This window comes from Acipenser ruthenus, chromosome 6 (assembly GCF_902713425.1).
Source record: "Acipenser ruthenus chromosome 6, fAciRut3.2 maternal haplotype, whole genome shotgun sequence".
In the NCBI taxonomy this organism is placed as follows: Eukaryota; Metazoa; Chordata; class Actinopteri; order Acipenseriformes; family Acipenseridae; genus Acipenser; species Acipenser ruthenus.
Window position 1 is genome coordinate 48,775,248 of NC_081194.1, and position 20,455 is coordinate 48,795,702.

Below are 20,455 nucleotides of genomic sequence, written 5' to 3' on the forward strand. Positions count from 1 at the left end.
TTGAAGAGTAAGTAGTGGGGTTCTGAAAAATATAACGTTATAGGTAGAGATTTGAAAAAGTTCAAGCCATATATATAAACTATGACTATATATAAACAAAGCAGGATGGTTTGGACAGCTGTTTTTTTCTCAAAAGAGAAAACATTTCAACAGGCATAATGACAGATCCATCATTGTATTGGGTGGTATAGGAACGCAGAAAAGTATTGGTGTCGGTGCAGGTTTTTAGTTGTATCAATACCTTGTCTTTTTTATCGTAGCAGTACACTAATTTGCCTGTTCTAATGTTTCAAGACTATCCTTTGAGTTTAATTTTTAATAGGTCACATCCAGTTACTAAATTGGACTATTAAATTGGCACAGACATGTAACAAGCAGGGAATGGGGCAATTAAATTAAACCAGGACACTGTTGTTAAGCACCATTTTCACAAAAAAAAATGTTTAGGGAATGAGAACTACTTTATCTTAGCTTAGAACATTTCTCTCATTAAGAGAACTGTAGTAACAAGCTCAGCTTACAGTAAAAGCATTTCAGGTCATTAGTTTTAGAAACTATCAGAGGCTAACCATTTTTATATTACAGGTTTGCTGGAAAGTACTGTGTGGAGTACATTCAACAGTTCACATTTTTAGCCAAGCACTGGTGTTGGCAGTTTATTTTCACCAATATTATGCGCTTGTCTGTGTGTTGATATCCCTTGTCAATTTTCAGAGTGATTAGTCTTACATATTCCTTCCAGTGAACCCCCAGCTGAATTATTATTTCCTTCAGGCCACTTGTTTTATTGCATGTATTTAAGTTTAATTAAAAATACCAGTAATACAATTCTTACCTACTTTTTCATCACTGTAGGTTCAAGCCAGCATCTGTTTAAAGATCGAGTATTGAGTGTGTCTCTAGACAGCACAGTGAATTATTCTTGCATCTAGTTGGGATACGAAGGATGCTTTGTTTTTGTTAATCAAAACACACATTTCTACATGTATGTATGTATATTTTGTTTGAAGACATGTGCCAAACTAATGTGATTTTTCTTCTTTACCAGATTGACCGTGTCATCTTCTGTGTTTTCCTAGAGATGGACTATAAAATCTACAAGGAAAAACTTTCCAAGTTTTTCTCTCAAGGTATGTTATTTTTAATGTGTTTGTGTACTATATATATATATATATATATATATATATATATATATATATATATATATATATATATATATATATATATATATATATATAAAAATATCCTCCCTGCCAAAAGTGTGTATTTGTTTATTTATTGTTTAATTATGATTTATTAGTTCATTATCACCTGCTGTGTGAAGGAGCCCGATTGAAGGTGTGCTCAATCATAGAAAAAAAAAAAAGAGTACTGTGTAAAGCCTTTTTTGTGGAACGTGTTTTTGTAAACCTGTGTGTTTTTTGCTTTGTCAAACCGGTAAACAGCTTACGTGTCCTGTTATTATGTTATTATTATTATGTGTTTATTTAGCAGACACCTTTATCCAAGGCGACTTACAGAGACTAGGGTGTGTGAACTATGCATCAGCTGCAGAGTCACTTACAACAACGTCTCACCCGAAAGACTGAGCACAAGGAGGTGAAGTGACTTGCTCAGGGTCACACAATGAGTCAGTGGCTGAGGTGGGATTTGAACCGGGGACCTCCTGGTTACAAGCCCTTTTCTTTAACCACTGGACCACACAGCCGGTTATTAGTTTAGGTTCCTGACGTGTGTAATCATCACTCCAAAAACCAAGTTAGGTTTTGTTTTCGTTTTTGTTCTGTTTATTAAAAATAGTGTGTCAGTGCTTTGAAAATTCAAGTCCTGTATCCTGGGTCTGATTTTTAAAGGGTCAAATGAGCCACGGATAGTGAAGCCCGGTTTAATATATATATATATATCATGAATGCATATCAAAGCTTTTTATAAAAGAGGTGCTGAGTAATATAAGGCGTTTTGTGCACTAAAGAATGACTCCACAAACTAATAAAACAGTTCTTAGTAATGATGAATTAACCATCCATGCATACCTCGGTTAAGTGGTAATAATTGTGGAGTTGGGACTGGTCGCATATTAAAAAAAAAAAATGAAAAACACTTCTATATTCTTGAAGACATGACCACTGTCCATTTTATTTGCTCAAAAACATTTTAATTCAACAAGAACAAAATAAGAGCATGCAACGCGTTTCAACACATAGCTTGTCTTCATCAGGTGGAGCTATACAATCGCTAATTGGAGAGCAGCATGAGACTGTATATAATGGATACCAATTGATCCAATCATTGAGCAATTCATTAAACAATACATAGAGACACATCATTATGTAAGTGAAAAATCAACGATTAGTTTTGAATCTGTAAAAATAATTCACCATTGGATTATTTTTCTTAAAGATTCAACACTTTGAGTTGTTTATGCCAATCAGCAGTCCAGATATGCTGCATACTTGCAGTTTTTATGCATTAAAAACCCCAAAATACGCACTAAATTTAAATGTAATACGTAAAAATGGCTCACACAAACTTAATTGTCAACAACCCGATTTATTTTTTCAGGATCTATGGCATTCAGGTCATGTTGCTAGGTAGAAACACAAAACTACTGTTTTAAAAGTTTTAATTTCTTACTCTCAATACCCTTAGTCATTTTGAATGTTAAACGCATGCTTTTTCAGACTCTTGACTGACCTCCTCTCGAAAGTGTCACGGCTAATATATATTGCTTCACTGTTAACACAATAGCTGTCAGTCTACTTATTCCCACACTCCTGAGCCATTGATTTGTCAACATTCAGACTGAACCTGCCCCTGGGACCTTTACAAACAGCTATTGGTTAGAAAGCTGGGTAGTAAATTTTTCAAGTCCTCTGTTCGTTGTAACTGCAGTGCTATAATAATGGTACTCAACAGGTTTGAAATTACACGTTGTTGAATTTTCCGAAATACGTGGTAATCACAATGCTGAAAAAACAGTACGTGACTGTAGATGAAACAAAGACAAACTTAAAACTTGAAAAACGAGCTGATAGAGGAGAAAAGTGTTTATGGCCTGATGTAGAAAATGTTTGAGTACTTTGAATGACTTTGAAACACATACTGTAACTTGTTCTACATGTCAGTGCAACGCAGTGGTACACTTGTAAAGTATGTGTGTGGTTATGGTTCTGATTAACAAAACAAAAATAATGTATTTGTACAGCTGGAAATTGAATGCAATTGCACTGGGGACTGTTGTGGTTTTGGAAACAAATGTTCAGTAAAGCAAAGAAAATATATTCTTGAACTTGTTTGGGTACTTGATAAGCTAAAATAAAATACCGGTAGGTTAGTACAGATGTGATGTGGGATGTATAACTTGATTTTACGCTCTGTTAATTATTACTTTTTAAATTTTAGAAACTAAATAGTTTCTAGCAGTTTAACTAAAAGCACACTGTAAAATTATTACTTGAATAAAATGTTGCAAACAAGGGTAATTTCAAAATGAAACCTATGTATCTTTCTTTATTTATCGGGAAAAAATCAATTGTAAAAAAAAAGTATTTTAAACACAAAAAGGTGTTTACCTAAAATTTAAGTCTCTAAAGGGGGGAGTGACTTTTATGCCAGTGCGACCTATAAAATGATCTCCCAGAATACAATGTCTTCAATTACTAGGGAACTGTACACAAGAAAAACTAAGCAACAAACATTAGCCAATATCTGGCTAGCCCTGTTGTCTTTGCAGCCAATCACAGTAAGAATAAGAACAATTCGAAGCTACACAGGTTGAAGCATAAACATCCCAGTCCAGCTACAAATCCATCGTCAGAGGCAACCGCTAAAAAAAGGTGCCTAATATTAAACAAACTTTTTTATAACTTATTAATGCATTTCCTTATTTCATTTAACTGTATGGCTTTATGTTGACGTTTTAACATTTTTACTGAGTTTAAGAATTTAATGTTAAAATATAAGTAATGTAATTAATTTGCAGAGTCAGTGAGATACCTCAAAGAAAATGCACTGAGCTGATAAAGAACCTTGTGGAACAGATGCATACAGTAGTTCAAAGTAACATCGCAGTTAAAATGGAAGGCACTTTTTTTAATGTCTTCCCCATTACCATTAAAGATTGTACAGTATTTGTGGAGATTACTCAGGACTTCGACGTAATATTGCATTTTACCCCCTGAAAATACATTTTACTCTCTCAGTTTTAAAATTAGAGGGTAAGTTACTCCCAGGCCCAAAACCTTATCTGGAGCGCTGTTTACAATTGATAGTTGATCCATAACGATATTGAATTGATTGTTAATTTGGTAATTGGATTTGTTTTTTTTATCCTTTTGTTACGCTTAATTACACAGACACAAGTGTCTTTTTTTAAGGGACGATAGTACCAAGGACTATGTTTTAGATGTAGATCATGAAAGTAGCATTAGAAAAATAAAAATGCAAAAAACAAAGGAATGTGTTATTGTGGCAGGGTGGCTGCAGTGGTGACGTCACACCCGTAAGAAGACGCAAACACACAGCAGCTGGGGCAAAAACCGAGATGCGAATGCACTCAGTTTCTTTATTAAATAATAATGAAATCAAAGGTTTAAACAAAACACAAACACAAAACAAATGGGCACAAGGGCCAACCAAAACAGTAAACGAACAAGTACCACGCTGGTCTACACCAGCGTGAATAGCAATTGTTGTATAGATTGCCCTTTTTAATTCCCTCCTTTCTCCCGCTCTGTACCTCCTCACTGTACACCCAACCCCGAGTGGGTGAAAACATGCTGCTTTTATGCAGTTGTACCGAAACTCGATTGCTAATCAATCATTCAATTGGAATCTCGGTACAACTGCACATGAATTAATTAAGTGCAATCCCGTGACACACAGTATACACATTTTATCTGCACGTGAAGTGATGTGCAATCCTCATGCCTAAATACAAATCTACATTTGAAATCACTCGTGTTACACAGACCCATTTATATCTCGTGCACCAATGACTATACACCAGCATTTAACACACTATACGCAACATATACACAAACAATACACACAAGGCGGGGTCACACTACCACAGTTATATGTAGAGTATTTAGGGATAGAATGCTTCTTAATATTTTTTTCTATATCACTTTTTAGTAATTTACTAAAAGTATTTAATGTTGGATTCAATACACCTACTGGAAAAAAGGTTTACATTTATCAAGTGGGTTGTGTTCTACAGCAGTATGTTTTTTTAGTCGAAAAGTAATGTTTCAAATGTAGACGTCTAAAAAAACAATCCACGTTGAACTTAAATGGATTCACCTTATTCGGAACAAAAGACAAACATTTATTTAGTACTGACAGTTGTGCTTTAGATTAATTACTGCCTCCTCTGGCTCCTGGTGACCATTCTCAAGGTATATATTATTATTATTTGCTAGTCTCTCTCACACACACACACTTTCTTTCTTTCTGAAAGAAACCAAAGCAAAAAACAAAGGAATACAGAGAGATATTACAATTTGCAACCAATAACATCAATACTGTAGATGTGTAACAGATTTAAATGTAAGAAAAATAGACTTGTCATACTGTTAGCACTTTGCATCTTCATCCATGATAAATGCTGTAAACTATGTCTACATAACGAAGAATCCTACCACAGTTGTCAAAGCTGGCAGCATGAGCTAACCCAAAGCGCCACACATGATTGTTTTTACAATGCGAGGACGCCCCATGCTGCAGAAATGCATAACAATGGGTATCAGTGTACAGCTCCGCCCAGAATAAAAGCATATCCTACAAATAATACACCAGTGTTTATTTATACCCCCCCCCCCCCCTACCCCATAATATATGCACTGTCAGTTCACAGTCCCTACTTTGTGCTGGAATGGAATGTACCAACAAATCAACTGGCTTCACATAAGCAAAAGAGGCGTTTTAAAGTCTGCTGGCTAGTTTCAGAATGAGAAGAAGTGATACTTATGGACTGATTCCTGATTTTACAAATTGTGGTAGAAGGAACTTTGTTAAGTTATTAACCCACGCTGAAAACATGAAAAGGAAAATAACTGATATCTGACTGTGGCCTAATTCAAAAGCCTATACATAAGAGTGAACATCACTCATTGTGGTTTGCTTTAGTGGTGGGCAATGATATCAACATTGCATATCGATATTGTGCATGTATTTCAATACTGATAATATCAAAGTCTTCCAAAACACAGAAAAATATAATAACACAATTGCAATATCAAACATATATACATAGACGTCAACAGATATTTACATATGAAAAGCAATACCTTACTTTAACTTAGTGGTGCTTTGCTTCACAATATCCAGGGAGAAACGCAAGGTCTTGTTATACTGTTTTACTATTTCATTATCAGCCACCTCAAAACCCAAATATTTCTATACTCTAGCCAATCTGAAAGTATTTGAATCTTTAGCTGCTCTGAGTATAAATGCTGACTCACAACACCTCTAAACGTATTAAGTACGGTGTCATGCGAGATTTTGCACTATTTTAAGATGTGTTTTGATGTTTTATAGTAATGAAAGTTCACATTTTAAAAAATACATTAATAATAGCGTAAGTAATCACACAGACAAAATGCAATGAACCGCTGCCAAATGTGCTTATCTCAAAATAATGCAAAACAGATGGCCAATAATACTTAATGCAGCATGCAAATAGCATTATGTACCTAAACGGCAGTCAATGGAATCAAATGGTTAAATAATACTTTAGTGTGTGTGTTGTGTTGTAATCTTATACCTAAAAAGGAGTATAGCACCATCTACTGGATATTTTACATACAGGAATGCAGGACTGCGTCAGAGGAGGAGTTGGATAAAATGGCTGCCTACAGGGAGCGTATATATCCTACTTTTACAAGTGTTTGGTTCATCAAATTATTTGCTGCTGTCTTTTATGGGAATACACCATAGTGTGGTGTTTGCCTACGAGACAATGATTGGTATGCATAGTGTTTGTTGTATCTTATTGTTGTATTTTTTGCAGTATTAGCAATAAAAAGTATGCCTCTGTGAGCGTACGTGAATATATATTTTTACGATATTGCGATTTGAAAATTATTATCGATATCGAACAATATCGACATCATATCAAAATATCGATATTGGTGCCCATTACTAGTTTGCTTCCTTGTCTTCCTGTTTTTAAGGATGGCATATTTACAATTACAGAATGTCATAAAAAGTCAAGCACTCACCAGGTATCTGCTGTTAAGCTTATATATTTATTATTATAACATTTTAATTATGTTACTGCACTGACGAAGGCCAGTGGCCGCAACGCGTCTGCATGAATTCGCTTCGTTGTTTTTTTTCATAATGATGTTATAATAATAAATATATAAGCTTAACAGCAGATACCTGGTGAGTGCTGGACTTTTTATGACATTCTGTATATTTACTTGAACCTATAGCACACAGTCATTACAAGGACATTGCTCCTTTAGCATGCTCCTATTTGTTAGCCTGCTTAGGAGTGGGAGTAAGAGTGTGTGTCATAAAAGCTATTATACCAGCAGTGTGTTTTGTTTTATAAATCTATTTTGTTGACTGTGTTTCTCATAATAAGCTACCTTTCCCATAGCTGAATGAAAAGTTTAAGTCCCAGGGCTCTCTCTCAAGGATATGCTATTTATTTCTTCAGGACCTGTTAAACACTATCTCATTGTCAACAGGGGATTTTTTCTGAAAAATGTACAGTTCTCACTGAATCCATTTAATTTGATTCCATACATATATATTTATTTAAATACATGTTTATTGTAGCGTTTGACCTTCCGCAGGTTCTCAGCGGGATGAAATGAAACACAGGAGACAGTGTGCAGTCAAAGCAGTTACAACTGCTATTTTTATTACTCTTTCAATGCTCTTTCAGCACTCTCTCCCTCAGGATAACTGGTTTCTAGCTCTTCTTCTGACTGCTCACACACACACAACAACCAGCCGGTAGCGCAGTGGCCATTTTTATAACCGTAACTCCACCCATGCCCCACACCATTGGTCCATTCCACATACAGCATGCCATTGGTTTTGGTCATTCCACTCTCACACACAGAGAGTGGGCTAATCAAAACGGCACTCAAGTAGAAGAGAGAGAGAGCACTCGCTTGCCACACATTCTATAGACAGAGACTTACACGCTCCCACAGTCACTCATACTTAACACTTTAGGCAAGCATTTTAAAGTACAATCCCATCCCTCTCCCCAGTCTCTGATACAGTCCATGTTGCCCACTGCCTGGACGCGGCTGCCCTGCCGCTACACTGCTCCTCCATTGCACACTTCCCGGCCCAGGAAGAACTGACCTGCATCCTGAAGCGAAGGAGCAGCCCGGGCAGTTTGGTTGCCGACATGGGGGGCGGTCTCCGTCTGTGGTGGCCAATCGGATGAGGTTGGGTTAGCAGGGTGCCGTCACCGTCTTTTAGGTCTTGGTCGGGTTAAAGGTGATGAGGATGAGGGGGGTGAGACAGCATTGCTTGGGGAATCTCGGTGCAGTGGCCGACAGTGGCGCCTACTGGGATGATGTTTGGGAGAATGGATGGAAGGGGGGGGGGGGGGGGGGGGGGTGGTACAGTAGCTTGTGACTCACCAGCCGTTTGGTCACACAGTAAGGGGTGAGTCATCTGTGCAGGACGAGACGGCAGCCAGCGGGGGATAGCTTTACCCGGTATACCACTTTGCCAAGACACTCAACGATTTCGAAGGGACCCACCCACGGGCTGTCAAGCTTCAGGCAGCAGTATGAAGCCAGACCAAGGAAGCCCCACAGCTGGCATTGATTGGCTAGTGGAGGCCACTTCTGGATGGCCTTAATCTTGCCGGGGTCGGTACGGATCCTGTTCTTCCCCACTCTTTGTCCAAAGAATGCCACCTCACGTTGCATCAGTCAGCACTTATCAGGATGAAGCTTAGTCCGCAGGTTAGCCAGGGCTTTGAGAAAGGTGGCAGCGTGGACCAGCAGGTTGTCTAAGTAGACAAGGCAGTGCTGGGGAGGAATGCCTGTCACCAATGCCCGTTACACAGGCCAAACAGGACCTTGCACTGCTACAATCCTCTCCCCGTGGAGAAGGCGGTCTTGAGGCGGGCTTTGAGGATGAGCTTGACCTGCCAATACCCACTGTGAATGTCCAGGGAGCTAAACCACACAGAACCAGCCACCAGGTCCAGCGACTCATCAATGCGGGGTTAGGGGTAGGAGTCTTTTTTTGTGGCCCCTTCCTTTCATCGGGACCAGCTTGCTGGTAATCAGCATCAGTTTTACTGGGGTGGGGTGGACACACTCAGTTGGTCCTGGCTCTGTGTTTCACATCGGGGCAGACAATCGTGATGGAAGACCCTGTATCGATGAGTGCGGTGTATGGTACTCCTTCGATGTGGACAGTGGCATTAAGAAAGATGCACTCTCCAGTTAGTCCTACAGTGACTGTACCTGGGGGTTGGTAAGTGGTAGCAAGGGGGTTTGTTCCCTTTCTACACGGGCCCAGTCCCGTTTCCCGCCAGTCTGAGGTATGGCTCACAGTCGCCGAATCGCCACTTCAGTGCCGCCAACAGTGCCTCGCATTTGGTACTCTCCTCCTGACTCAGGTCCAGTAGTATTTCGGTTGTGACTCCTTCTAGTGACTGGGCTAAGCAGATGGCCTTCTTGTGCTCCGTCCAGTAGAGCTCCGAGGCAGATAGCTCAAACTGCGCCAGGAAGACCTCCAGCGAGGCTGTGCCATTAAATCGAGGTAGCTTTGGTCTTGGCCATTGCGGCAAGGAGGGTCGGTAGTCGGTTGCAGACAGCATCTCTCTCCTTCCTGGATTGCCTCGCGTTGCAGACTCCGTCGGGGGTGGGGGTAGCGGTTTCACTGTAGCAGGCGGTGTCTCACTCTTTCTTGAGCTGTCCCGTGTTTCAGCCCTTACTGGGGGGGGGGGTCCTATGGATAACTCAGGTAGCTCCAGGTAGATTTTTCGTGGCAGAAAGGGGAGCCCTGTCGCAGAGTTGACCGCGTCGGTATCAATGGTTGCAGTGGTCCTGGCTCTGAGTGGTGGTGATTGTGGTGCCTGGATCCACCGCCTGGAGATCCCTCTCTCTCTGTTCTCCAGAGTGCTTTGATCAACAGTGTCGCCTTCAGCCTAGACAGCGCCCACTGTCTGCTCCCAACTGGGGCCTTGGGCTCCGAGTCTGCTCTTTCCAGTGGAACTTGCCGGGTGTTTTCTGTGTTCTCCATTTGGATCCCACTTTACTTCTGACACCAGTGTAGCATTTGACCTTCCGCAGGTTCTCAGCGGGATGAAATGAAACACAGGAGACAACGTGCAGTCAACGCAGTTACAACTGCTATTTTTATTACTCTTTCAATGCTCTTTCAGCACTCTCTCCCATCCCTCTCCCCAGTCTTTGATAGAGTCCATGTTGCCCGTTGTCTGGACGTGGCTGCTCCACCGCTACTATATATATATATATATATATACACACACACACACACACACACACACATATATATATAATCATGCTGCGTCTATCAAAATCAATGTTCTGCCTTTTCCAGGAAGCTGCTTGAATGTGTTCTTGACCCTTCAGGTCATGGACATTCATTCAATCTCAACTTTGAGGTCTTGAAAATGGTAAATATGCAGGTGGAAAATCTGTATGATTAATGTCATTTGTCAACCTTTAACAGCATAAAAGATTAAACAGGTGGCACTTCAGTAACTCAGAAAATCAACCATAAATCATCAGGTATAACTATAAGAAATCAGGAGCATAAAGTGCATTACTCTAGTTTTAAATTAACTCCTATTGTTTTAAAGGTCATAATGGAAATGTTAAAAAGGAGGAACAAAAAAAACAGCTTGAGAGTGCCTAAAATAATCATTTCTAATAAAATAATGCCTTCATTCTTACCTCGTTGTGCATCTCCGTATGCTATGTAGGCATTTCTTTAATTTTTTTTTATCTAAATCTGGTACCAAATTAAAGAGAAATAGCTTTACATTTTTACTTTCCCTTACTTTTTTAATGATATTTATAATTGTTCTCAGAAGTTCTGAGTGCCGTTGTAGGGCCAGAAAGTGGTACATCGTCAGAATGTGGTACATGTACCCATTTATGCCAGAAAACTGACTACTGCAAAAATCACTACAAACAACACATTCTGTAGTTCACCCACAACATCATATATGTTTACAATTAAAGATATCACAATCAGTTAAAGTAAAAAAAATATATATATATTAAAAAGTACTTTAACGGCCAGAGTCATACCCCTTTCAAATGGTTGTTTCCTTGTTATCTGAGCTAAAAATCATTTGTCTGGGATATACCACAAAATAACACCACACTGTTTCTCAAATTTTGAGTTTTATTGATTTTTTTTTTTTTTACCTGGGACAGTGATTTAAACTGTTTTGTAAAGCCTAGCAACTTAAGTGCCTGAAACTTCCAGTTTCTCATCATGCACTTCCCCATTACAGGCAGTAGAGTTCCATCATTACCTGTAACATCCCTTGAGTTCTCAGGAACATTCCTCTAATGATCCAAAACAATAACATTATGTCCATTTTTATTTATTTATTCACTCTTTAACCAGGAATAAACCTTATCCAAGGCACTTCCCTTGCACAATTGGAAACAGAGTGGCTTAAAAGTTGTTTTGTTTTTTGTATTAAGCAATACTTTGAATTCCAAAATAGTTATTACATGTACAATACTTTATGTAATCTGTGCCAGAGTATCCATTAGTATAAAGCACTGTAGATGACAGTGGACTCCGTTTAATATTCAGATTATTGCAATATATTGATTTACAACCAGGACTGGTCAGTTAATTGCATCAACATAGTGTTATGGAAACACTAATTACATTGACACGTCTAAATATTTTTTTAAAAATCAATAAAACTCAATATTTGAGCACTGGCACTCAGAATTACTTATCATAACAGGTAAAAAAAAAACCTGTTAAAATGCAATTTGAAGCAACTTACTCCTTACAAAAAGTTCTTAGTTTGCATGTCTTACTTTCAGATGTGTTAAACCTGACTTCCTAGGTTATTTACCCTTGGCCTTGTCTCCAGGGTTACACTGGCTACAAAACATGTGAGCCACTAGGGGAAGCAGCAGGTTGATTAATGACAGGAAAAGAAGGCATTGAACGGGGTGGTGAGAATTTCACTCTTCAGATGAAATTATCTAGTGCAGAATGGGAAAATGTACGGAATAGCTATAACCACTTTATATGCATTATATTACTTAGTTGTGTAGTTCTACTAAAAGGTGTTTTTCATATTTTAAAATACTACTGCTATGTATAAGTGAAGTCTAGACTAAATTAATAATGCTATTGCTTTCATCTGTGTTAATACACCAATGAAGATATCAGCCTAAACGTTGCATAGTTGTTTTTGTTTCTTACAGTATTACCATTTAATAGGCTGCATCATGTGGACTTTGTTAGATTTGCTGTCCTATGGATAATGTCTGTGTTGTGCACACCAATGACCTGTAGTGCTTATGAAAGAAGTGCAGTGGTATTAAAAGTAGATGGAGCCTCTTAAAAAAACAACACATTATACATCAGTAATGTACTACTTTCAGGTACTTTATAATCAAAATGTAAGACCCTTTTTTAAAGTTATAGGATGGTGACTGTGTATGGGCTACATCCACAGTAATAGCACGTAAACAGAAACTTACTTCAACTCGGACGCTTGTTGTCCCATAACCCTATAAAATAGAGCAGGTGAAGATAACTAGAGTGTTGCCTGTTTTTTAGAATGAGGAGCAGGTGAATATAGATGCAACCTGTTTAGTGTTGTAGCAGGGTAGCGTTGCGGTAAAGGTTGGTCAGTTTCAGGAAAGGAAACCGAGAGTCAGAAGCTACAGTTTTAGTACCGTTGCACACATTTATTGACAACAAAAACAAAGAAACAAGGGCCAAAATAAAAGGTTTAAACAAACAAGTCAGACACCAAAAAAACACATTACCGTCAAGGCTGGACATTCACCTTCACTCACAGTCCTCTCTCCTCCACTCCTTCACCAAACAATGGCTTTTCTCTCCATACATGTGGCCATTACCCAATTAGCACTAAATTACCTAATTAGGGAATGGCCACACCTCTGATTGAGTGTAAATGCATTTCTTTTGTAATCTATAGCATTCTGACCCCTGCAGGTAAGATGATAAAAGTTCTGTAACTTTTTGTGTAAACCAGGGAACTCATAGGGGTGTGTTTTGGCGTTTCGCACCTAGCCCTGTTACAGTAGTATAACCTAGAGTGTTAAATATAAACCAGGCCAGATAGCCCAGCACAGAGGCTTCCTTCATTTTAATTAATCACAATAAATGGAAATGTTGAAAAGCTCCAGTTTATAACATATAGAACCTTGTTTATGACTATTTATTCTCCAAAGTGGGATAACACTCCAGGGCTTGTGCATTGTGTTGCGTTAACATACGGCTTTATTGGTTGAACCCAACTACAGCTGTATGTTAATACAACACAACGCACACCCTGTCATGTGTATCTCTTACTTCACAAGCTGCTGTGTTGAGGGCACATGAGCGCAATACACGAAAACTCCCCAGTAAAGAATACATTTTAGACACTCCAAAACCATGTATGATGGAGAGTTTAGACCTTTAACTTGGAGATATTCACCATGTCCACGGACCAAAGACTGAGAACCACTGACCTAGAGATTTAAATCATTAGGACCTGGATTTGAACTTACATGTACCAGGCATGAATAATTACACTATGTAACACAATTTTTGTTCCTGGGTAGTAAGTGTTATTTTCTAATTGCTTATGCCTCAAAAGTATAGAAAATGGCTATTATTCCCCACAAACTTTGCTTTTGTGACCAGGACAGTGATATTTTGAAATTTACCTATTTCCAATGAGAAAACGGGCGAATTTGTGTCTTTTCGTTCACATAAAGTCAGAAAAAAACAACATATGAATCCAAATTAACATGTATTTATACTAAAGTAATACAAAAATGACTACAAAAGATTTAGAAGTGAGTAGTTTTTCGAGATTTACGATTATACTGTAAATCACTTTCACGAATCAGCCCCCAAATGTAGTCTCCCATCATGTTCTCGTTATACTGTCCTTCATTGACAGCTCATCCAGGAGCCTCAAAGCCATGCTGCTCCATAATGGTAACAAGTACCCGTCTCTTCCTCTGGCTCACTCGGTGCACCTCAAAGAGGATTACAACAGCATCAAGACCTTGCTGGACGCCTTGAAGTATGATGAGTACGGCTGGGACCCCCGGATGGTGCTGATGCCACCACTGCACATCAAATTGGGCCTTATGAAACAATTTGTCAGAGCTCTAGATAAGGAGTCGGCAGCCTTCAAGTACCTTCAAGACTTCTTCCCTAAGCTGTCTGAGGAAAAGGTCAAAGCCGATGTCTTTGTCGGACCACAGATAAAGAAGATCCTGGAGTGCAATGAATTCCCCAAGAAGCTCACTAGTAAGGAGAAAGTGGCTTGGAACAGCTTTGTCGCAGTGGTTCGGGGCTTCCTGGGCAATCACAAGGCCAAAAACTATGTGGAGCTGGTTGAGACTGGTGAAGAACTACGGCACAATGGGCTGTAGGATGTCCCTCAAAGTCCATATCCTTGATGCTCATCTTGATAAATTCAAGGAGAACATGGGAGCGTACTCGGAGGAGCAAGGCGAGCGCTTCCACCAGGATATACTGGACTTTGAACGCCGCTACCAAGGACAGTATAACGAGAACATGATGGGAGACTACATTTGGGGGCTGATTCGTGAAAGTGATTTACAGTATAATCGTAAATCTCGAAAAACTACTCACTTCTAAATCTTTTGTAGTCATTTTTGTATTACTTTTGTTTAAATACATGTTAATTTGGATTCATATGTTGTTTTTTTCTGACTTTATGTGAACGAAAAGACACAAATTCGCCCGTTTTCTCATTGGAAATAGGTAAATTTCAAAATATCACTGTCCTGGTCACAAAAGCAAAGTTTGTGGGGAATAATAGCCATTTTCTATACTTTTGAGGCATAAGCAATTAGGAAATAACACTTACTACCCAGGAACCCAAAAAAAAAAAAATTTGTTACACGGTGTTACCAGTGAGGCATATTTGGTCTGATCCCTTAAACAAGGGGACCAAAGTATGTAAGCTTAAATCCCACAGTGGAAGCTTAACAACTGTATATCATTATTATTATTATTATTATTTATTTATTAGCAGACGCCCTTATCCAGGGCGACTTACAATCGTAAGCAAATACATTTCAAGTGTTACAATACAAGTAATACAATAAGAGCAAGAAATACAATAACTTTTGTTCAAGCAAAGTACAAGTGTGACAAACCACAATTCAATAATACAGCAGATAATAGTGATAGTGACATCAGGATATGATTAAATAGTGATAGTTACATCAGGATATGATTAAATACAAAGTACTACAGGTTAAACACTTGGCAGATTACAGTATTCTGAAGTACAGGATTAAATGCAGTAAAATAGGGGGCAGATAAGAGCAACATAAAGCACATTTACATGAAGGGTGATAGTGTCCCAGGATACAAACAGAGGAGTTCTACAGGCGCTGTTTGAAGAGGTGAGTCTTAAGGAGGCGCCGGAATGTGGTCAGGGACTGGGCAGTCCTGACATCTGTAGGAAGGTCATTCCACCACTGCGGAGCAAGGGTGGAGAAGGAGCGGGATCTGGAGGCAGGGGAGCGTAGCGGAGGTAGAGCTAGTCTTCTAGTGCAGGCGGAGCGGAGAGGTTGAGTGGGGGTGTAGGGAGAGATGAGGGTCTGGAGGTAGTTGGGTGCAGTCTGGTCAAGGCATCTGTAGGCTAGTACAAGAGTCTTGAACTGGATGCGAGCGGTGATCGGGAGCCAGTGGAGCGAGCGGAGTAGTGTCAGCACGTGTGAGGTACTCAGAAGTATCTAGAGTAAAAACCTAATAATAATAATACCTTGTCTGCAAGGGTACAGTACAGTCTCATCGCTTGCACAATTGGAAACAGAGTGGCTTATGAATCATCCAGTGTACTCTAATACCAACACACAAGTACATATGCTATTCTTCTTAGCCTGTCATCAACTGTCAAATTTTCTTTTGCAGTACAACCCCCTTGACTGTTAGCTGCCAAGATGATTGCCTCCAAATTAAGTCAGACAGTTTAATAAAATGATTTAACTTTTCATGTCAGAAACGGTTTATCAGTTAATGCCTGTCCCGGTCTCAAGATCCTCCCTTGAGCCTGTTGGTATTTCCGACAGAGACATACTGTAATTTGCTTTTGCAGTCAAAAGGGAATAATGTTTTGTTATGTAAACCTGTCCAAAAATACATAAGGCGTGAATTCAAAGAGTAACATTTTGTTAATGGGTAGCATGATTGTCTTTAGGTTTGTGTTTGTTTAATGCATCTCAGAGTCTGATCAACTGTTATTTTCAAATATTGGGTGGTCTTTTTTCATATTTTCGGCTTCAGAAAACACTACCAGGACTTGACACCCCAGGAGAAAAGTGTTTCTGCTGAAGTAGGATTTATGAACTGGTGACTCTTACTATGAAACTGGAGTTTTATTGGTATCGATAGAGTTCTTGTGCCACAGATGGGGATTTTACAGCACTTACAGTTGTACAGGATACTGCATTTAGCCTGTCCTTTCCATTTAACTGCCCTCATTCCTCTTTAATCCATTTTAGGTTTCTATGCATACAGTATACAGTGCACTGCATTAAAATATACAGTAGTAGGCTCCGATAGATAGTGGGACAATGCATAACACATCTCAAAAATGTTATGGGTGCTGTTGTAAACCATAGTATACGGTATATGAATCATCATCATCATCATCATAATAATAATAATAATAATAATAATAATAATAATAATAATAATAATAATAATATATCTTTATGCATGTGGCAGGGCTGTCTCTTCTCGTGTTATGAGTTTTGTCTTGTACATTCCTTGTTTTTAAGGATTGCAGAGCGGGTCTTGAACAAACAATGCTGAGAAACAGACCTCTAGAGGTAGCCCTGCAACAGGTATAAAAGATACTACTGCAAAAGCTGCTTTAAAATAATGTAGTACTGTACAGCTATGGCCAAAAGTTTTGCATCACCTACATTTTTAGGATTGAGACATCATTAAGAAAAAAAACAACTATATGAACATAGTTTAGATATTTTATTTAACATCATATAATCAATTAAACTACAAAATGATATTGCAAAAGTCTACCGGAAGCCATAATAGTAGTAGTGCTTGATTTTTTTGAGGATGCAACATCAACAATGGATAATTGCAAAGCATATGACATGGTTTATTTAGATTTCCAGAAAGCTTTTGACAAAGTCCTGCATAAAAGATTAATTCTCAAATTGAACACAGTAGGGATTCAAGGAAATGCATGCACATGGATTAGGGATTGGTTAACATGTAGAAAACAGAAAGTACTGATTAGAGGAGAAACCCCAAAATGGAGTGAGGTAACCAGTGGTGTACTACAGGGATCAGTATTAGGTCCTCTGCTATTCCTAATCTACATTAATGATTTAGATTCTGGTGTAGTAAGCAAACTTGTTAAATTTGCAGACGACACAAAAATAGGAGGAGTGGCAAACACTGTTGCAGCAGCAAAGGTCATTCAAAATGATCTAGACAGCATTCAGAACTGGGCAGACACATGGCAAATGACATTTAATAGAGAAAAGTGTAAGGTACTGCACGCAGGCAATAAAAATGTGCATTATAAATATCATATGGGAGATGCTGAAATTAAAGAAGGAATCTATGAAAAAGACCTAGGAGTTTATGATGACTCAGAAATGTCTTCATCTAGACAATGTGGGGAAGCTATAAAAAAGGCCAACAAGATGCTCGGATATATTGTGAGTGTTGAATTTAAATCAAGGGAAATAATGTTAAAACTTTACAATGCATTAGTAAGACCACATCTAGAATATTGTGTTCAGTTCTGGTCACCTCATTACAAAAAGAATATTGCTGCTCTAGAAAGAGTGCAAAGAAGAGCAACCAGAATTATTCCGGGTTTAAAAGGCATGTTGTATGCAGATAGGCTAAGAATTGAATCTATTCAGTCTTGAACAACGAAGACTACGCGGTGATTTGATTCAAGCATTCAAAATTCTAAAAGGTATAGACAATGTCAACCCAGGGGACTTTTTCGACCTGAAAAAAGAAACAAGGACCAGGGGTCACAAATGGAGATTAGATAAAGGGGCATTCAGAACAGAAAATAGGAGGCACTTTTTTTACATAGAGAATTGTGAGGGTTTGGAACCAACTCCCCTGTAATGTTGTTGAAGCTGACACCCTGGGATCCTTCAAGAAGCTGCTTGATGAGATTCTGGGATCAATAAGCTACTAACAACCAAACGAGCAAGATGGGCCGAATGGCCTCCTCTCGTTTGTAAACTTTCTTATGTACAGTATTTTATGTTAGATTTCGAAATGTCACATTTTTCAATTTTTGTCAGTTTTTTGTTGTGTATGGAAAACGACAAAGCAGTATGTAATTCAATATGTTTATGTAACATTATTCAGCAGGTTTCATTCAACTGTATGAAGTAAAATTAGTTAATTCTATAGGGCGATGTGAAACTTTTGGCCGTAACTGTGCAAGATGTTTTTAACCTGGAGTCTGTGTTGCTCTGCTGTCAGATCAGTCCATGCTCTGGGAGCAGTGTGAGATTTGGGATGCACAGATTTTTATATCAGAAGCAGCATCTCAAAATAAAAACAAAAAAAGCCCTGTAGAGCTTAAGAACCTTATCCCCACTGCCGCCATCATGCCATTAATAGTCTGGTAGTCACAAGATAATAAGAACACATCAAATTGAAATGCATTCTAAAAACCACACAGGGGAACACTAATCAAAGGACAGGAAAGTGTACTATAGTATATTGAGGAAAAGGCAAAGAAAAAGCACAGCAAAGCTCACAAAAAAATGGTAAAGTATGATATAAGCATATGAAATGCATGGAATTACAGTACAGCAAATTTACAATTTAGACAGGAAATGAAAAAGGGAAAAGTGAAATAATATGTATCAAAATACTGTTCAATCCTTCAGAAGAACCTGTAAGTATCAACTAATGCTGACTGAAACAGTATGTATATCATAGCAAACCTGTTTGTTTCTTTTAAACACACTCTTTAGATAACTAAACAGTAAAAACGTAATCACTTGTGTTATGAAAATTCCAAAATATAACAGACCCTGTCAATCATCAGTCTCAGAACATTAGTTTGGTTGTGGCTCTACATTCTGCGTAGTACAGTATAAGTGAAGTACTGGTATATAAAATAGTAAAATAATGTGTAAAAGCTAATTTTTTTTTTTCTGACAGTAACTTGCTGATAATTTAAAATCTGTTGAACCGTATGTGTAAGATTCTACTAACTGTATCGTATGGTACTGTTTTGATCTCTTCTAATTGAGTCTAGTGTGTCTAACGAGATCTGTAATTAATCTGTAATTGATTAGAGCAGCCTACGCTGTAAACTGTGGGGGGAGGTGAGACTCTGCTGCAGAACTAAACACAATAAAGAGTTTTGTTAATTATTGTTAAGCTTCAGAAGGCTTGTTTCAATATATTTCATAATGGAAATAATGCATTTGACTGAAATATCACTGTTTTTCAGTTTAAATATGATGAATATGATTTCAGCATTAGAACAAATGAATAATGTTGCACAATGTTCAATTCAGGGATCTATATGTACTTCACAGTCATCTGTAGTACAAAATCCAGCTGTACTTGCAGAATAATAAGAAATAAAAGTGTTATTGTAAAGTTATGTTCCAGTCATTTCATATTGTATATAGTAATCAGATTTGATTTAATTCCAATATATAAGTAAAAACTGCAAGTGTGGCATTCATATACACACAAAGACAATGGGGCAGGCACCTCTTTATATCCCCAGATTCTGTTTATCTTCAGTAATTTGTGCTAAAGCAGGTAGATTGAAGAACAGCAGAAAATATGCAGTGCATGCTGATAAAGCAGCATAGTTAAAAAAGAAAGCAAAATAATGGGGCCTAAGGCCAACTTTCCAAGGGTTAGTTGGACTCGCACTGTCCCAGTCTGTTGTGTAATTAGGGTTGCCAACTGTCCAGTTTTCGACTGGACATCTGGTTTTAAGGGAGTTTGTACTGTGTCCGGTCAGAACCACTGATTGGACAGCAAAAGTCTGGTTCTTGCGAATCTTGCTTACTCACTGTTCATTGCCGTTTGGGTATTTCCATTCTCGCTGAGCCTGTCCTTTCAACGCTCCACTGTGCAAATGTTGTTTTTTTTTTTTTTTTTTTTTTTTAACTATCGTTCTGTTAAGTTCAAGAACTACTCTGAAATGTATTCTGCGTTGTTTTGCCATTCACTGCTTAGTGGGTTATTG

General features: G+C 38.3%; 1 protein-coding gene across 4 annotated transcripts in view; it reads left to right on the top strand.

Annotated features, from left to right (window-relative positions):
• LOC117410630 (ADP-ribose glycohydrolase MACROD2-like) overlaps nucleotides 1–20,455 on the top strand; it is a 759,575-nt gene that overhangs the window by 676,215 nt on the left and 62,905 nt on the right. For all 4 annotated transcript variants that reach the window (XM_034017313.3, XM_034017312.3, XM_034017315.3 and 1 more), the window contains exon 9: nucleotides 1,049–1,130. In XM_034017313.3, coding sequence (XP_033873204.2) covers nucleotides 1,049–1,130 — 82 coding nt within the window. The remainder of the gene's footprint in view (nucleotides 1–1,048; nucleotides 1,131–20,455) is intronic.